This window comes from Zea mays, chromosome 6, assembly GCF_902167145.1.
Source record: "Zea mays cultivar B73 chromosome 6, Zm-B73-REFERENCE-NAM-5.0, whole genome shotgun sequence".
Taxonomy (NCBI): Eukaryota; Viridiplantae; Streptophyta; class Magnoliopsida; order Poales; family Poaceae; genus Zea; species Zea mays.
This window is the reverse complement of record NC_050101.1, coordinates 174,040,142-174,057,405: the sequence shown is the minus strand read 5'-3', so window position 1 is coordinate 174,057,405 and position 17,264 is coordinate 174,040,142. Positions and strand designations below refer to the sequence as shown.

The window sequence follows — 17,264 nt, the reverse complement described above, 5'->3', positions numbered from 1 at the left end:
GGCACCGGACAGTCCGGTGCACACCGGACAGTCCGGTGACTCTCTGATTCTCTGCTCTGACTTCTGTCGCGTGTACTGTTGCTCACTGTTCACTGTCAGAGTCGACCGTTGGCGCGAGGTAGCCGTTGCTCCGCTGGCACACCGGACAGTCCGGTGCTACACCGGACAGTCCGGTGAATTATAGCGGAGCGTCCTCCCGTTTTCCCGAAGCTGGCTAGTTTGGAGCCGCTTCTCTCTGGAGCACCGGACACTGTCCGGTGGAGCACCGGACAGTCCGGTGAATTATAGTGGGACTGCGCCTGAGAAACCCGAAGGTGAAGAGTTCGAAGGCGATCCTCCCTGGTGCACCAGACATTGTCCGGTGGTGCACCGGACACTGTCCGGTGCCACACCGGACAGTCCGGTGTGCCAGACCAGGGAGCACTTCGGTTTCTTTTTGCTCCTTTGTTTTGAACCTTGTCTTGTTCTTTTTATTGGTTTTGAGTTGAATCTTTGGCACCTGTAGAACATGTAATCTAGAGCAAACTAATTAGTCCAATTGTTTGTGTTGGACATTCAACCACCAAAATCATTTAGGAAAAGGTTTAAAGCCTATTTCCCTTTCAATCTCCCCCTTTTTGGTGATTGATGCCAACACAAACCAAAGCAAATATATAAGAGAATAGTTGAACTAGTTTGCATAGGATAGGTGCAAAGATTGCTTGGAATTAAACCAATATTCATTTCATAAAATATGCATGGATGCTTTTCTTTGTTTTTAACATTTTGGACCATGCTTGCACTTCAAGTTTTGTTTTTGCAAATGTTTTGGAAATTCTTTTTCAAAGTCTTTTGTAAATAGTCAGAGGTAAATGAATCATAAGATTTGGAAATTTCTCCCCCTGTTTCAAATGCTTTTCCTTTGACTAAACAAAACTCCCCCTAAATGAGATCCACCTCTTAGTGTTCAAGAGGGTTTTGATATATATTTTTGAAATACTATTTTCTCCCCCTTTTGAACATAATAGGATACCAATTGAAAATATTCAACACTAAGTTTTTGAAATGGGTGGTGGTGCGGTCCTTTTGCTTTGGGCTCTTATTTTCTCCCCCTTTGGCATGAATCGCCAAAAACGGAATCATTAGAGCCCTCTCTATAAGTTGTCTCCCCCTTTGGTAAATAATATATGAGTGAAAGATTATACCAATGTGGAGAGATAGTATGGAGTGATGGCGAAGGGTAGATAATACCAATAGAGTTGAGTGGAAGCCTTGTCTTCGCCGAAGACTCCATTTCCCTTTCAATCTACGACTTAGCATAGTAATATACTTGGAAACATATTAGTCGTAGTCATGGTACGGGAATAATAGGATATAAGCATTTGTACCAAAATGAAAGAGATATGATCAAGAGATATGTCAGTTAAGCATGATCATAGTTCTATATAATATAGATTTCTCCCCCTAAGTATGTGCCTTGAGAGGAATACATATTTTGGCCTTAAATGCCAAGTGCACATAATTAGGTTAATGAGAACAGATCTATATCATAGAGAAAGTGAAGTGCATTGTGTCATAGTATATGTGTGATGCTCAAGACAGTTTATGCACTTATGAAAGCATGTTGCAAACATTTTAAGCATTTTCCTTTAAAGATTTCAAAGAGACTTAAGGACCATCCACCTTTGGAACAAAGGTAGCTTATCCTCGTTACAAGGTTAAGCTTTAAGCTCTTTGATAATAGAACCACTTCATCTAGTTTTAGCAAAGATGCAATAATGCATGAGTGAAAATTTAAGAGGTTAAACTAGGTATGAAGCAGGGATAAATGCATGAACATACTTTCTCTTCCTTTTATACAAGATATGCAAGGAATGTAGGAAGATTTAGGTACATGTATGAATAAGATTGAATAGTTTTACACCTTTTGTACCTTTACATAGTGATGCTCACTTCACTGTGCATTGTCCTTGGTCTTATTGAATTTGCCTGAGACCTGTACTCAAGACAATACATGGAAATATTTTGCACAAGAGAGAGTTCTACAACTAGTGATCCTTTTCCAAGTTAATGTTAGATCAAATTAAATGGATCACAAATTGTATAGAGGCAACATGAATTCTCCTTTCAACTTAGTGCATATCAAGAGATAGATGTCGATTGAAATTACTCATTGAAATCAAATTGAAATTGCATGAAGCACTAAGAGGCATAAGTGATAATTGAAGTTATTCAATGATCAAACAACAGATGTGATCAAAAGAAAAACATGAGCATTAGATTAACATATAAGCTTATTTTAGGAGGATCCAATAAGCATGCTACTATAGCAATAAAGGCAACAATCCTTGATAAAAAGCGTCATTATTTTAACAAGTTGGATTGATGTGAAGTAGCATACTATATGAGAAACATTATTCTTATGTAAGAGACTATATGAAATTACTAAGATAAAGCAATAGTCTCAACATAATCATGAATATAGGAATGGACTCCCCCTAAAGGTATGCACCAAGTATTTGAAAGAATTGATTTAGTACATTCACTTTAAAAGACATAAAAGGAGATCCATAATACATCTTGATAGAGGCTTATAAAATTTTGCAATAAATAACTTAAGCCATGTGTTCTCACAATGAAAAAGATTTAGAATGCTTACAACGTGAAGACCTTATTGTCCAAGTAGGTGTTGTTGTTCTTGATGTTCTTCCTTTTTCATTTGAGTGTCCTCCCTTTGTAGTTGTCTCTTTTTCCTTCCAAACTTATTGAAAATACTCAAGAGAGATGTCAATAGCACAAGGAAGTATATGATGAATGATGATTTCTTTTAGAAAATAAATATGAACAATTCATCACTCATAAGTCACAAAGACATGAAGTAAAAACCCTAGCATTAGTGCACATCATAAGAAAAGAGGAATATGCACTATTTAACCATTTGATCAATCATAGGAATTTACTTCTTCATATTGAGTTTATTAATCATTTCTTTAAAAACAAGTCAATATGAGAACATTTATAGCAATGGTATGAAATAGATTCTAATGGACAAGTGCATTAATGAGATTGAGGTTGAATGCACTTCTTAGCCAATTTAAATTTAATAAAGAATCTATTTCTTCACAAAGATATAATTATAGTAAACAGTCATTGATGGGAACTATATTTGGTTAAGAGGATGAGTTCCCATACCTTTGCTTTTACCTTTCTTCCTTTGGGTGAAGATCAAACCCTTTGAGGCTTGTGGCATTAAACTTGCACATACTTTCTTGTTGATTTTCATAAGTAAGCTCAAGCGAAAGGTTAATGGCAACACAAGCACTAGTTTCCCTTTTTGTAATCATTTTGATAAGGAATGAAAGACTAGATTACTAAAAGCATGGAAACTTTATAGCATGAACTAGATTATCCATAGAAGATGTTATGCTCAATTTTAACTCATAAAACAAGCATGACCAATCCTTTAAGATTATGGGAATAAATCTAATCCATAACATGGAGAGCGATAAATGAAGAAGAATCATATCCAATTTAAGTAATAGGACATACAACATAAATTATTGGATTGATTTGTCTTGTCATGATAAATTACGCATCTCCAACGAGAAACATATTCTCTACTAGTGAGACTACATGAGTTACTTAGATAAAAGCATTAGTCTCACTATTCTAGACATAAAGAAAGATTCCCTTTTATAAGTGTCTTTAGGATTTGAATTCCTTGCATGACACCTTATTCTTTTAAGAACATGGAAACTTCTTCTATATCTAGATCATGGCAATAATAGGATAATTAAAGTAAAACATGCCATGGGAACTTGCAACAATTTTAAAGCATGTATATTGCCATAATATAGAAATGAAGAATATGCAATCTACCATATGAGAGGAATTTCTTCAAAGAATGGCGACATAATTTTAAAAACATCTTCAGTGCTTCCTTTTCCTATGTGACTACACAAGACACATAAGAAAAGACAATTTAAGATACTTGCACTTAAAAGCATAAGTGTTACCATCCTTTGACATTCCTCCATGTTGTAGGTCTTGAATTTCCGCACATGATGATTCTTTATTTCCTACACATTAATATCTTCCCGAGATGATATGGGTTTTGAATATAATAAATTGAAGTAACCTTGGGTTAATTTAGACTATGTAGATCATTTGAAGATTGATAGCTTGAGTTGTTAAGAATTGAATTAACTCCCTCAAGCACCCCAAAGCTTCATACCATCTCCTCTTCCTGCAAAGCTTGTCAAGTATATTTTGGTACCCATCGCTTGATGGGTCCGTTAAGATTAGTAAACAAAGATCTAGGAACCCAAAAGTCCTTTGTGTTAGCGCTTGGTAAACTTGTTACCTTTCTAGCACAAGTTGCAATTTTGGGTTCCCTAGTTACATGCGAAATGATTGACAAGCTAGAGGTGGGGTTGTTACCAATGGGACAATCCTTGCATCGATGTCCCTTTTTCCGGCATGTGTAGCATAGGCGTTTTTGAAGTCTTGAAAATTTCTTCTTTCCTTGTTTGTCGCTTGCTACATGGTTAGTAAAAACTTTCTTTTCTAACCCTATGCCTTTTTGTTTCAAATGGGGACAAGATTTGATTAAGTGTCCCTTCTTTGAGCATTTAAAACAAAGTCTATCATCCTTGTTAATAATCAAGCCTTTTTTAATGTAGGGACATGACCTAATCAAGTGTCCCTCTTCAAAGCATTCACTACACTTCTTATTTTTCTTAGTGTGAAGTGTGGCTTGATTATTACCTTGGATGTTACCTTGTATGGAGGCACGGTTGAGGCTTTTGGAAGAGGTATTGATTTTCATCTTTTGTTTCTTCCTCTTGGCAATCCTCAAGTCCTTGACATTTTCTTCAAGGGATGTAGTGCATGCCTCGGTTGTTCCCGTCTCAAGCTTCTTCACCATGTGATCACGGTTATCTTGAGAAGGTCGAGCAATGCACTTCCCTTTAAGTTGTGTCAAGCTCATCTTTAGCCTCTCATTTTCTTCTTTGAGCTTTTGATAGGTATCATCATTTGTTCCTGCAAATTCTAGCTCAAAGGAAGATTTGCTTGTCGACGGACAACAAGCATTAGCACATGGTAATATAGTTTCTATTTGAATACATGTGCATGAGTGAGGTTGTTGAGATTTTAAGTTTTCTATTACAACCTCATGAGCAATGTTTAATATGATATGATCATCTCTAAGATTTTCATGAGAGCATATGAGCATATCATATTTTTCTTGAAAAGCTAGATTTTCAATTTTTAGCTTTTCTTCTTGGTCCTTAAGCAAGGTATTCTTATTTACTAATTGAGCTATACAATGTAAAGCGTTATCTTGCTCAATTGAAATAGTTTCATACCTTTGGACCAAATCAACATGAGAGCACTTTAGCTCCTCATGTTCTTTAGTCAACTTGTCAAAGTGTAGCATTTTCATGGAGAGAATATCTTCTAGCCTTTGACGAGCTTCGCTTTGCTCTCTCGCTCTTTCTAGAAGTTTGAGCATGACCGCCTTATCTTCTTGGCTTAGGCGAGCGTAGAGTTGCACAAAGCTCCTTTCTTCCTCCTCATCCTCATTTGTGCTTCCGCTATCATTTTCATTAGCCACACAACATATGTAGGAATTGAAATGGGAAGACAAACCTTTTGGAGAGGTGGATTCATCGTTTGGTCTCCATCGTTCATTTTCTTCTTCTTCCTTGCAAGGGTTAGTATCACAAGGACCAAAGGAAGTAGAAGCACAAAATGAACTATCATGTTTGGACTTATTAAATTTGCTTTTAATTCTACTCCAAATATCATGCACATCACAAATGGGTTTGTCATATTTTATTATGAAGGCATGGTAATCTTCTTTGCTAAGGGATTTACTTAAGATGTCATAAGCTAGATAATTTAAGCGTATACATCTTAAATCTTCTTCGGAGGCATTTTCCCTAGCATAGTTAAGAGGAATAATACTCTTGTCTAAAATTTGTTCTAATTGTGGATCTATGGTTCTAAAAGCATTTATCACTCTAGTGGACCAAGAAACATAATTAGAACAATCGGAAAGTAATATCTCAAGAGTTACCTCCTTGTTCTCCTTGGACTTCTTGTTCTTTTGGGATCTTCTACGAGCCATCACTTCGAGTTGTTAGACTCAAGATGAAGTGCCTGGCTCTGATACCAATTGAAAGTCGCCTAGAGGGGGGGGTGGATAGGCGAAACCTGAAAATTTAAACTTTATCCCCCAACTAGATCCCTTGATTAGTGGTTAGAACAAGATGAACAAATATCGGAGTATAAAAGGCTAAGTCCTTTGCTGTAAATAATGTTGCTTTCAAATAATGCGGAAGTACTAATCAATACAACTACTAGATATATGGATAGTCAAGCAAGAGGGCTTAGATGAAAAGAGCAATAACTCAAGTTCTTTCTTGCGGAGTGTTGCTTCACTAAATGAGAATTTAACTTGAGGCAACACCAAATGATATGAGCAAAGAATAGTGCAAGAGAACTTAGAGTAAGGGAAAGTAATCAAATCACAAGCAAAAACACAATGAACACGGGTGATTTGTTTTACCGAGGTTCGGCCCTCGAAGGCCTAGTCCCCGTTGAGGAGTCCACTCAAGGACGGGTCTTTTTCAACCCTTTCCCTCTCTCCACCGATCACACAAGGATCGGTGAGCTCTTCTTCTTCTCAAGGATCACTCTCGATCCCGCAAGGACCACCACACTCTTTGGTGTCTCTTGCTAGCTTTTACAAGCCTCCAACACTTTGGAGGAAGTTCGAATGGGAGTCAAAACTCCACGCACAAATGAACACAAGGATGAAGCACACACTATCTCTCAATGTATCTCACAAGGCACTAGGGCTAAACTCAATTGAGTAGCTCTCAATTGCTCGCTCTCTCTTTTTGTGGCACTTGTGTTGGTTGTAGTGGGCTAGATCTTGTGTATAGGATGTATCAATGAATATATGTGGTTGGGAGGACTTGAGTATGTCAACTTGATGACTTGGAATGTTGCTTGGACTCCCTCACTTGAAGTGGCTGGTTGGGGTGGTATTTATAGCCACCAAACAAAATATGGCCGTTGGAGAAGTCTGCTGGCGTATGGTGCACCGGACAGTCCGGTGCACACCGGACATGTCCGGTGCGCCAGCCACGTCATCCTATCCGTTGAGATTGGAGCTGGTCGACCGTTGGAGGCTTTGTCCTCATGTGGCACCGGACAGTCCGGTGCACACCGGACAGTCCGGTGACTCTCTGATTCTCTGCTCTGACTTCTGTCGCGTGTACTGTTGCTCACTGTTCACTGTCAGAGTCGACCGTTGGCGCGAGGTAGCCGTTGCTCCGCTGGCACACCGGACAGTCCGGTGCTACACCGGACAGTCCGGTGAATTATAGCGGAGCGTCCTCCCGTTTTCCCGAAGCTGGCTAGTTTGGAGCCGCTTCTCTCTGGAGCACCGGACACTGTCCGGTGGAGCACCGGACAGTCCGGTGAATTATAGTGGGACTGCGCCTGAGAAACCCGAAGGTGAAGAGTTCGAAGGCGATCCTCCCTGGTGCACCAGACATTGTCCGGTGGTGCACCGGACACTGTCCGGTGCCACACCGGACAGTCCGGTGTGCCAGACCAGGGAGCACTTCGGTTTCTTTTTGCTCCTTTGTTTTGAACCTTGTCTTGTTCTTTTTATTGGTTTTGAGTTGAATCTTTGGCACCTGTAGAACATGTAATCTAGAGCAAACTAATTAGTCCAATTGTTTGTGTTGGACATTCAACCACCAAAATCATTTAGGAAAAGGTTTAAAGCCTATTTCCCTTTCAGTTACAACTGGAAGCAATAATGATTGTTGCTGCCCAAATCATAGTTTACAATGACGACGTTCACATCAAATGATTTCAATCGAATCATTGTTGTGCAAGTTTAACAAATATGTGCCTTGAAAATTGTGAGAGATTTATGAAATTTTTTATTGACATGTTAAGCCAGCTTCCTACTAGATGATATTTAATTACTAATCTCGTATGCATCACTTTTGTAAAAGAGTAGATTTACGTGACAAGTCATTAAATTTTACAGGCGTACTCCACTTATATCCAAGAACCTAAGAACTTAAACACCCTACTCTGCTATTTTTGCAAGTTTCTCATGATATAAACACCCATCCATAAATATAGCTTTTAGGGACTTGAATGCTTATAATTCTCCATTTAGTTCATTGATTCAAACAGAAATCTGGGATAATTTATAACTAAAGCAACTGCCTTTTTTGACCATGCAATTTTCAATGTTCTTGCACATCAATTAATCATAGAAACAAATTATTAGTACATGGCTCTATCCACCTTGACCAATTCAAATCATGAAGCCATAAAAGATGCTAACAAGAATATAGAACAACAATCAATACTTCTATACATCAATGTATCTTATCATAACATGTTTACTCCTTAATAACGCATGGACATACATCTAGTTAGAAACTAAGCTAGTTTGTGTTTAGCGAAGTCTGCACCCCTGCTGCTGTTCGAAAGCACCTGCACTTGCTTCCTTGTCTCGATGTAAGTGAAAGTGAATAAATATACACAAGATAGCAAACATACAGAAACATCGTATCGGTAAGAAAACGATAATGTTTCTTTTGATGATCAGTGCAGCTAGATTAAAACAAAACATGATAAATCGTGAGGAGCTGCATTGCCGGTTGCTCGCTTGCTTCTACTGGTAATTGAAAACGACATTGTTTCTTCTGATAAAGAGAGATACTAGTGCAGCTAGACTAAAACAAAACATGACAAATTGTTATTTACAATAAGATGGCATATCAGCTAATCAAATACTCCCTTCGTTTCGTTTTAGTTGTCGCTGGATAGTGCAAAATTAAACTACCCAGCGACAATTAAAAAGAAACGGATGGAGTATATGACAACCGTCACAGCGCATGGATATTGTACTAGTAATTCAAAACGACATTGTCTCTTCTAACGAAGAAAGATAGTTCTGCAGCTAGACTAAAACAAAACATTGTGAGGAGCTGCATAGTTATTTACGATAATATGGCATACCAGCTAATCAAATATATGACAAACTAAAGAAAGAAAAAACAACTAGCATAGAAATTAACTTTAAGCATACGGATGAGCCCTGTTTTTCCTTATCGACGCTACGTCAAATGGGCCAACTCAAACATGACTAAGTTTTCTAAGCTGGTTTCTAACCCATCGGAAGAACGAAAGATTGAGACTGAATAAACACAGATTTCTCCTAAAAAAAGGAAATCACTTCGATAGTTCGATTCGAAGCCAGGCAGGCTTGGATGGGAGGATGAGACGCAAAGGAAAAAAGAAAAAATGGCGCTCGGTCCCCTGGGCCGCTTCTTCTTCCTCTGGCGTTCTCCTTTCTCCGTCGCTTGGCTTGCAGCGGTGCGGGACTCGGTCTCCTGTTGTTGGGCCGTCTTCTTCGTGCCGTTCCCTGGCCCAGGGATACAGTATCCCGATGCTTTCAGCGGAGCGGCCCCTGAAGGCGCGTTTTCCTTGGATCGGGTGGAGTCCAGGGGTGTCGTCGGTCTCTTCGCGTCTGCTTCCTCTCTCGGGTGAGTCGTCTCGTTTGTTGTCTTCTCCGCCCGCAAAACCCTCTCCCTCGCTAGGGTTTCCTCTGGATTTTGTTGGTGCGCATTCTTTTCCTCACTGTGCCGCCTTCCTCTCGCACCTCTGGTCTCTCCCGTCTTCGGTGAGGTCTAGTTTTGGTGGGGGTTGGTGCGTTTCGTCCTTTCGTCCTCCGGTAGTTGAGGAGGAGTGGCCGCGTCTGGGTTCTGGTGTTCTTCGTTGCCCTGCGAATATCGCTGCTATGGATCCGAAAGGAGAGAACCCCCAGAACTCCCAATGGGATCGTTGGGGTCCGTCGGAGAAGCCGCAAGGTTCTCATCCTTGGAACAGACCAAGAAACCTTAGCTGGAAGCTTAAGCCTAATATCGGCAAGTCTGAGCAGCAGAAGGGTGTCTTGTCTCCTCATCCTGTTGAGGGAAATCAACCAGGTAACCCTTCTGTCTCCCCTGTTCCTTTGAAGAAAGATCTCGATCTCGTTCGCCCTGCGTTCTGTCAAAAATGTGGTGTTGAAGGACATCATGCTAGAAATTGTTTTAACGCTTTGTGGTGTGATATTTGCCGCAAGGAGACACATGTCACTTCTCGTTGTGTTCTTCCTAAGCAAAACAAACCCACCATGCCCATTGTTGGTTTGGCTGCTGATGGTTTAGGGTTTTATCTGTCTCACTTCGCTAAACCTTTGATCAAAAAGCCAAAAAGGGTTTTCATCGGTCTGGTTAAAGTGGTTGAGGGACTTGTCTCAGCTGTAGATCTTGAGAGAGATTTCGGGTTTCACTTCCCTTGGAACAAGAGGTGGAAAGCTACCAAATGCCATTCAGGATTTCTGATGCAGTTTCCCTCCCAAGAACGTCTTGAGGAAATGATAAGCTTCCCGGAGCTGAAAATGAAGATGTCTGGGGCCAAGATCACTGTTGTGCCTTGGAGTTCTAGGGCCAAACCTAAATCTAGACTCCATACTGTGTGGGTTATTGCTGAAAATGTCCCTGAGGAATTACAGAATTACCAATCTATCTGTGAAATTGGTTCAATGATAGGCGCTGTGGAGGAAGTTGACCTTATGTCTCTGGATTCTGATGATATTGTGAGATTTAAAATCCACATTAAAAGTGTGGCTATGATCCCTCCTGTGGTGGAAGTGGCTGTCAAGCCTTTTCTTTATGATATCTTCTTTAGAATTGAGTCTATTTGTGATGAAGGATGGAATGATGATTCTGTGAATTTGGGTAAGAGAGCCTCGGTTCAAATTCATGGATCTAATGATCCACTCTTTGATAAATCTGGGAAAAAACCCAAGAATCTGGATGATGTTACCCCCGAAGAGGAGCCTAATCCTATTCTCAAAATTGGGGAGTCTTCTTCTCAAGGCAAAGAGTTTGCCAAAATGTCTGACCCTAATCTTGTGCCTTCTAAAGATATGTCTGATGATGAGCAGAAACTTGATAACCTTTCTGATGAGAAGGTGGATTTTGATCCAAATGAAGATGATCTGCTTAGCTCTCAAGAATTGGAAGAATTCGCTAAGGATATGGAGGAAGATCCAACTGATTTTCAGTCAAAAATTGGTGCTATGATCTCGATTCCCCCCAATGATGAGATGGTTATTGAAGGGAAGAACAAAAAGCCTCTGGACTTGCCTGCTAACACGGCTGGTGGCGTCAGAAAAAGCTCTAGGTTGGAGAAGAATGATGAGGTGAAGGTGGCTGATAAAGCGATATACAGAGCAGAAGCCAAGGATGCCTTCCTCAATAAAGGTATGTGTTCTAATTCCTTTTCTTTGCTTGATTCTAATAATGATGATTTGATAGATTTAGCTTGTAAACTTGGAGTTTCTTTGGGCCCCTCTGACTCTGATGTCATTGATAATTTGGAGTTGATCAAAGATCTGGAACGTTCCAGGAAAATTTTGGCCTTCCAAGCTTGCAAAAATAAAATGACCCCAAATGTGGAGGTCCCTTCCCCTGTTGATCACATAAATATGGATAGTAGTGTCCATGATGATTCTGACCTGAATATTGATCAGGACTTACTTGATGTGATGGTTTTACGAAAAGGTAGGAAAATTAAGCATCGGAAAAAAACGATTAAAAAAAAGGCTTCCCCTAAAAGTAGAGGTTCATCTACGAAAAAAGGGGAGTCTGTCTGTTCTGACCTCCCTCCTGATCCGTTTTAAATCATGAGAGGACTTATTTGGAATTGTCAGGGTTTGGGTCGCGATTCTAAGTTTGATTTTCTGAGGGAAATCATTAGGGAAGAGAAAATTGACTTCGTTGGTTTACAAGAAACTAAAAAAGAACATTTTAATGACTCTCTTCTGTCCTCGCTCGCGGGTAGCAAGCTTTTTGCCTGGTTCTCCTCTCCTCCCAATGGGAGATCGGGAGGTCTTTTAGTGGGTTTTAATTCTGAGGTGTTTGATGTTAGAGAATTTGATGCGGGTGAATTCTTAACTCGCTCCCTTGTCCTCCACAGAGGAAAAAATTTTATTTGGAATTTCGTTAACGTTTATGGGGCTGCCCAAAATGAGCACAAATCTCGCTTTCTCAGTGAATTGTCTGCAGTTTGTTCGAGAAGCCAGGTCCCCATGCTTATTGGTGGTGATTTCAATATTCTCAGGAAAGCTGAGGAAAAAATAAACCTGGTACCCTCAGCAAATGGAGTTTTCTGTTCAATAGTATTATAGATCATCATGGTCTAGTTGAGTTTGATCTGAAAAATAGACTATACACATGGTCTAACAATCGTAATGATCCTACTTTTGAAAAACTTGACAGATTTTTGGCCAGTCCTGACTGGGACCTTGCTTATAATAATATTAGTGTTATCGGGTTAAATAGATCCTTTTCGGATCATGTTCCCCTTTGCCTTCACACTGATTTCCTGCCCATGGTGCGTAAGGATTTTCGTTATGAGCTGTGTTGGAAGATTAGGCCTGATTTTCACAAATTAGTGGAAAATGTTTGGACTCTTCCGGTTGGTGTGTCCAACAGTCTTGATGTTTGGAAAATAAAATTGAAACGTCTGCGTCAGAAGCTTAAAGGTTGGAACAGTAATATGGTAGGTCACTACAAAAAGTTGAAGAAAAACTTGATTGAAAAAATTGATATTCTGGATAAGGCCAGTGAGATGTCTGGCCTTTCGGATGCTGACAGATATATGAAATTAGATTTGGAATCTAATCTCAGGAAGATTGTTGATGAGGAAAACATTAGCCTTAGACAAAAAGCTAGGGATAAATTCTTATTAGAGGGTGATGAGAATTCCAAGTATTTTCATTTGATGGCTAGACACAAAAAAAGGAAGTTGAAAATCTTGACTCTTTCTCATGGTGATATTGTGGCTCATGATGATCATGGCATTAATCAGTTGGCGACTTCCTTTTACAAAGATCTCTTTGGTCCTTCCCGTGATTCGAATATTTCTTTGAATAACTTGGACATGAAACAGCTGGGGGAGGGTGATAGAAATCTTCTCACCAACCATTTTTCTTTGGAAGAGATCAAAGATGTGGTGTTTGCTTTGAAACACAATAGTGCACCGGGCCCCGATGGCTTCCCTTCTGAATTTTTTCAGGAGTTTTGGGATGTGATCAAAAGTGATCTGTTCAATCTCTTTAAAGCTTTTCATGATGGCTCTCTCAACATTGAAAGACTTAATTTTGGTATTGTCACTCTTATTCCTAAGGTCCCTGATGCGACTGATATTAAAGCTTTTCGCCCCATTTGCTTGCTTAATGTTTGCTACAAAATCATTACCAAAGTTCTTACTAACAGATTGGCTCGTTGCATTACTTCTGTGATTAGTGACCTCCAATATGGGTTTATAAAAGGAAGATATATTATGGATGGTGTTCTTTCTTTGCATGAGATTATTCATGAAGTTAAACGGAAGAAACAGAATGGGGTTATTTTCAAAGTCGATTTTGAAAAAGCTTATGACAAGGTTAATTGGAATTTTCTTCATAATATGATGATAAAAAAAGGGTTTGGAGATTTGTGGAGTGATTGGGTTTTGAAGACTGTGAAAGGTGGCAAAGTTGCTATCCGAACTAATGATGTGGTTGGGCCCTACTTTAAAACTCATAAAGGTGTTCGCCAAGGTGATCCTTTCTCCCCCCTCCTTTTTAATGTGGCTGCTGATGGTCTTGCTTGTCTGATCCAAAAAGCCAAGGATGAAGGTGTTATCAAAGGTCTTATTCCTCATATTGTCACTGGTGGCTGCTGTTGTCTTCAATATGCAGATGACACCATTTTTCTGTTTCAGGATGATTTGGAAAATGCTAGAAATTTGAAGTTTATTCTTTGTATCTTTGAACAGATTTCTGGCTTAAAAATTAATTTTCATAAAAGTGAAATTATCTGCCTGGGAAATGCCTGCAATAGAGAACATCTATATGCTGATATCTTCACCTGTCCTCCCAGTGGTCTTCCTATGAAATACTTAGGGGTTCCTATTGATAACAAAAAATTGTGCAAATCTTTGTGGGATCCCATAGTTGGAAAGATTGATAACAAATTGGGCTCCTCGCAAGGTCGGTTCCTTAGTTTGGGAGGTCGGTTAGTCTTGCTTAACAGCAGTCTCACCAACGTTCCCCTGTATATGCTTTCCCTGTATAAATGCCCCAAAGCTGTGTTAAAAAAAATGGATATCTTCAGGAAAATATTATTATGGCAGGGTGGGCATGATCAGAAAAAATATCATTTGGCTGCTTGGAATTTAGTCTGCTCCCCTAAAAATATGGGCGGTCTTGGTGTTTTGGATTTGCAAAAAATGAATGAAGCTTTGTTGGCTAAATGGATTTGGAGACTAGAAAATACTAGTGGTTTGTGGCAATCCATTATAAAAAGCAAATACATTAAGAATAAACCTATTATTTCGGTGAAGGATAGACCTTCAGATTCTCATTTCTGGAAAGGTATTCTCTCGGTTCGAGACAAATATTATAAATACTGCAAAATAAAGATTGGTGATGGTAAGAGTTCCAGTTTTTGGAAAAATATTTGGTGTGGCAATATGACGCTGGCTGACAAATACCCTAATTTGTTTGAGGTGGCTTATGATAAAGATATCACTGTTCATAAGGTTGTCTCCTCTAATTTTCAGTTGCTGACTTTCAGAAGAAGACTTATTGGTGCTTTAGGTGAGGCCTATAGTGACCTTATGGATCAGTGTAGCCAGGCCTCGCTTTCTGGGAATGCTGATTCTTCAAATTGGCTGTTGGGGTGCAAAGGTTATTCGGTAAAATCCTTTTACAAAATGTTAAATAATTCCAGAATTGTGGTTCCTGTGAATTTTATGTGGAAAACCAGACTTCCGCAAAAAATTAAAGTGTTCTTATGGTTGGTCAGAAATAATAAGATTTTGACCAAAGACAATTTGGTTAAAAGGCACTGGCACGGGAATACGGCCTGTAACTTTTGTGGATTATTAGAATCCATAGATCACTTATTTTTTCATTGTCCTGTGGCCAGATTCATTTGGAGAATCATCCAAATTGCTTTCAAACTGTCTTCTACCCCTAAAAACTCAGCTGACCTCTTTGGTCCCTGGATTGACAGTTTTCATAATCCTGAAAAGAAACTGATTCTTTTTGGATGTGGTGCTGTTGTTTGGTCTATTTTGCGTACTCGTAATGATTGCTGCTTCAACGCTAGGCTGATTGATGATCCATCTAATGTGATTTTCTCCTGCTGTTATTGGATTGATGCTTGGTCTATTCGACAGACAAAGAAGGGAAAAAGACTGGTGGAACAAGGAAGCCGCAGAATTCGAAAGATAACAAGTGATATCTACAGCAAGGCCCATGGTTGGAAGCCGGTTGACAGGCGTCTCCAGTGACATTTTGCTGCTGCTCATGCATCTTTTGCTTCTGGATGTATACAGTGTGTCTGCTTTTGGTAGATAAAAACTAGCGTTCTTGTCATTCCTGGTGATGTGATGTTCCTGGCTGCTTTTGGGGCATATCCTTTGTAGATATTCAGTGTTATCTGTTAGACTGTCGGTCTTTTGTTGGTTGGCCGTATTCCTTCTGTTGGGTTTAATACTTTGTGTAGCTGATATTGTGGTAGGCTTATCGGCTTGTGACTGTTGGTTTGTCGTGAATCCTGTAAGAACTATGTTTGATTTCTATTTCTTAATGAAATAGGGGGTATCCCATTGTCAAAAAAAACGTCAAATGGGCCACCAGGGCACAGCTGGTTGCAGAGCTCCATGTAGGTGGAGTAGAGGACTCTGTCCTTGGCGCCGGTATGATGTTGACTGGTGACGGCACAGAAGTGCTTGAGCTGGTCTAATGTGCAGAGACCCAGCGTCTGGCCGAGCAAGAGAAAAATCCAGTTGATCTTTCGTTTGTCATCCGCGATCACAGGCCGCAAGCCGTTCTTCTGTCCGCACTTGTCACAGTCCGGCAACGTCGGGGATATCCACTCCGACGGCGCGCGGTCGATCATGGTCTCCAGGTTGCCGACGATAAAGCTGGACAGCTCCTCGAACTTGGCCCTGATATCGTAGGACACGGTCTTCCCGACGAAGCAACGATTGCAGCGTACCTCGCCCTCAACGGTGGCGATCCCTCGCTCGAAGAGCTCGGCGAGCGTCAGCTGCACGCCCGCCGCAGTCTTGGCCGCCCACGGGAACAGCGGCGGCGTGCCGTCCGAGTCTGCGTCATCACTAGCACCGCCGCGGAGTATGTTGTGAGGCGCTTTTGACAATCGAGGTACAGGCGCCGAGGCTAGGGATGAAAGTTGTGATCCGAATTATTAGAATAATTATATATTTAAAATAGATACATATAAAATTTGATATTGGAAAATAAATTTTACATAAATTGTCTTACACATTATTTGCTCTTACAGCAAAAAGATGTAAAAAGAATCGACCGAATTTTATATCTATCACTTTGAAAATATGATAAATTTAAGATTTTTTATGAATCTTTACGCTCATTTGTATCTAATTCTATACCAATTTTTATATCTATCACTTTAAAAATATGATAAATTTAAAATTTTTCTTTTATCAATCTTTACAAGTTTAATATTAAAAACAAAAATATAAATGTATATAGCAGATTCTATATTCCAATTACATACAAACAAAGAAAAAAGGACAAAAAATAATTGATATCCGAATAATTACTGTTTTCATCCTGACCCGCAGGCTCAGAATCACGCATGAGTACATGGCCATCGCTGTCGCCGTCGGCGGCGGCCACGGTAACCTCCGAGGAAGCAATGCCCAGTACGAATGCCGTAGCGCCACTAGCAGGCGCAGGTGAGGCGCGTCCAGCGGCGAGGAGGCGCTGTCGTCGCTGGCCAGAGACGACGACGACGGGTTGTTGTAGATGGAGCCGAGTGACAGTTCGAGGAAGTCTTCGCCGCCCTCCTGGGCGTCGGCGGTCCTCGGTCTGGTCAGCCCCGACGAGGAGCGACCGCCATTGCCGAGGGTCAACCAGTCGCCCGGCTTGTCCGCCATCCACCCGGCCGGCCTCCGACCCGCTTCCACTTGGCTTGCCTGTTTGGTGAACGCGCTAGATATATAGCCTGCGAGACCGCGGTCTGGATGATGGCATGGCATTCGCGAATAGATGCCCGTCGCCCGAACGCGACGCGAACGCGATTCCTGCACCTTGGTCGCAGGGTTTGTTGAGATTTCTAGCGACGCATGCATGCATGGATTTCGAAAAGAGA

The 17,264-nt window shown here is 40.4% G+C and overlaps 1 protein-coding gene across 1 annotated transcript; it reads left to right on the top strand.

The window, feature by feature from the left end:
- Positions 1-9,327: 9,327 nt before the first annotated feature.
- On the top strand, positions 9,328-15,437 carry LOC103630686 (uncharacterized). Its single transcript, XM_008651740.2, has 2 exons — positions 9,328-9,569; positions 15,301-15,437. The coding sequence occupies exons 1-2, from the start codon at positions 9,328-9,330 to the stop codon at positions 15,353-15,355; spliced, it is 297 nt and encodes a 98-aa protein (XP_008649962.1). The 3' UTR covers positions 15,356-15,437.
- The last annotated feature ends 1,827 nt before the right edge of the window (positions 15,438-17,264 follow it).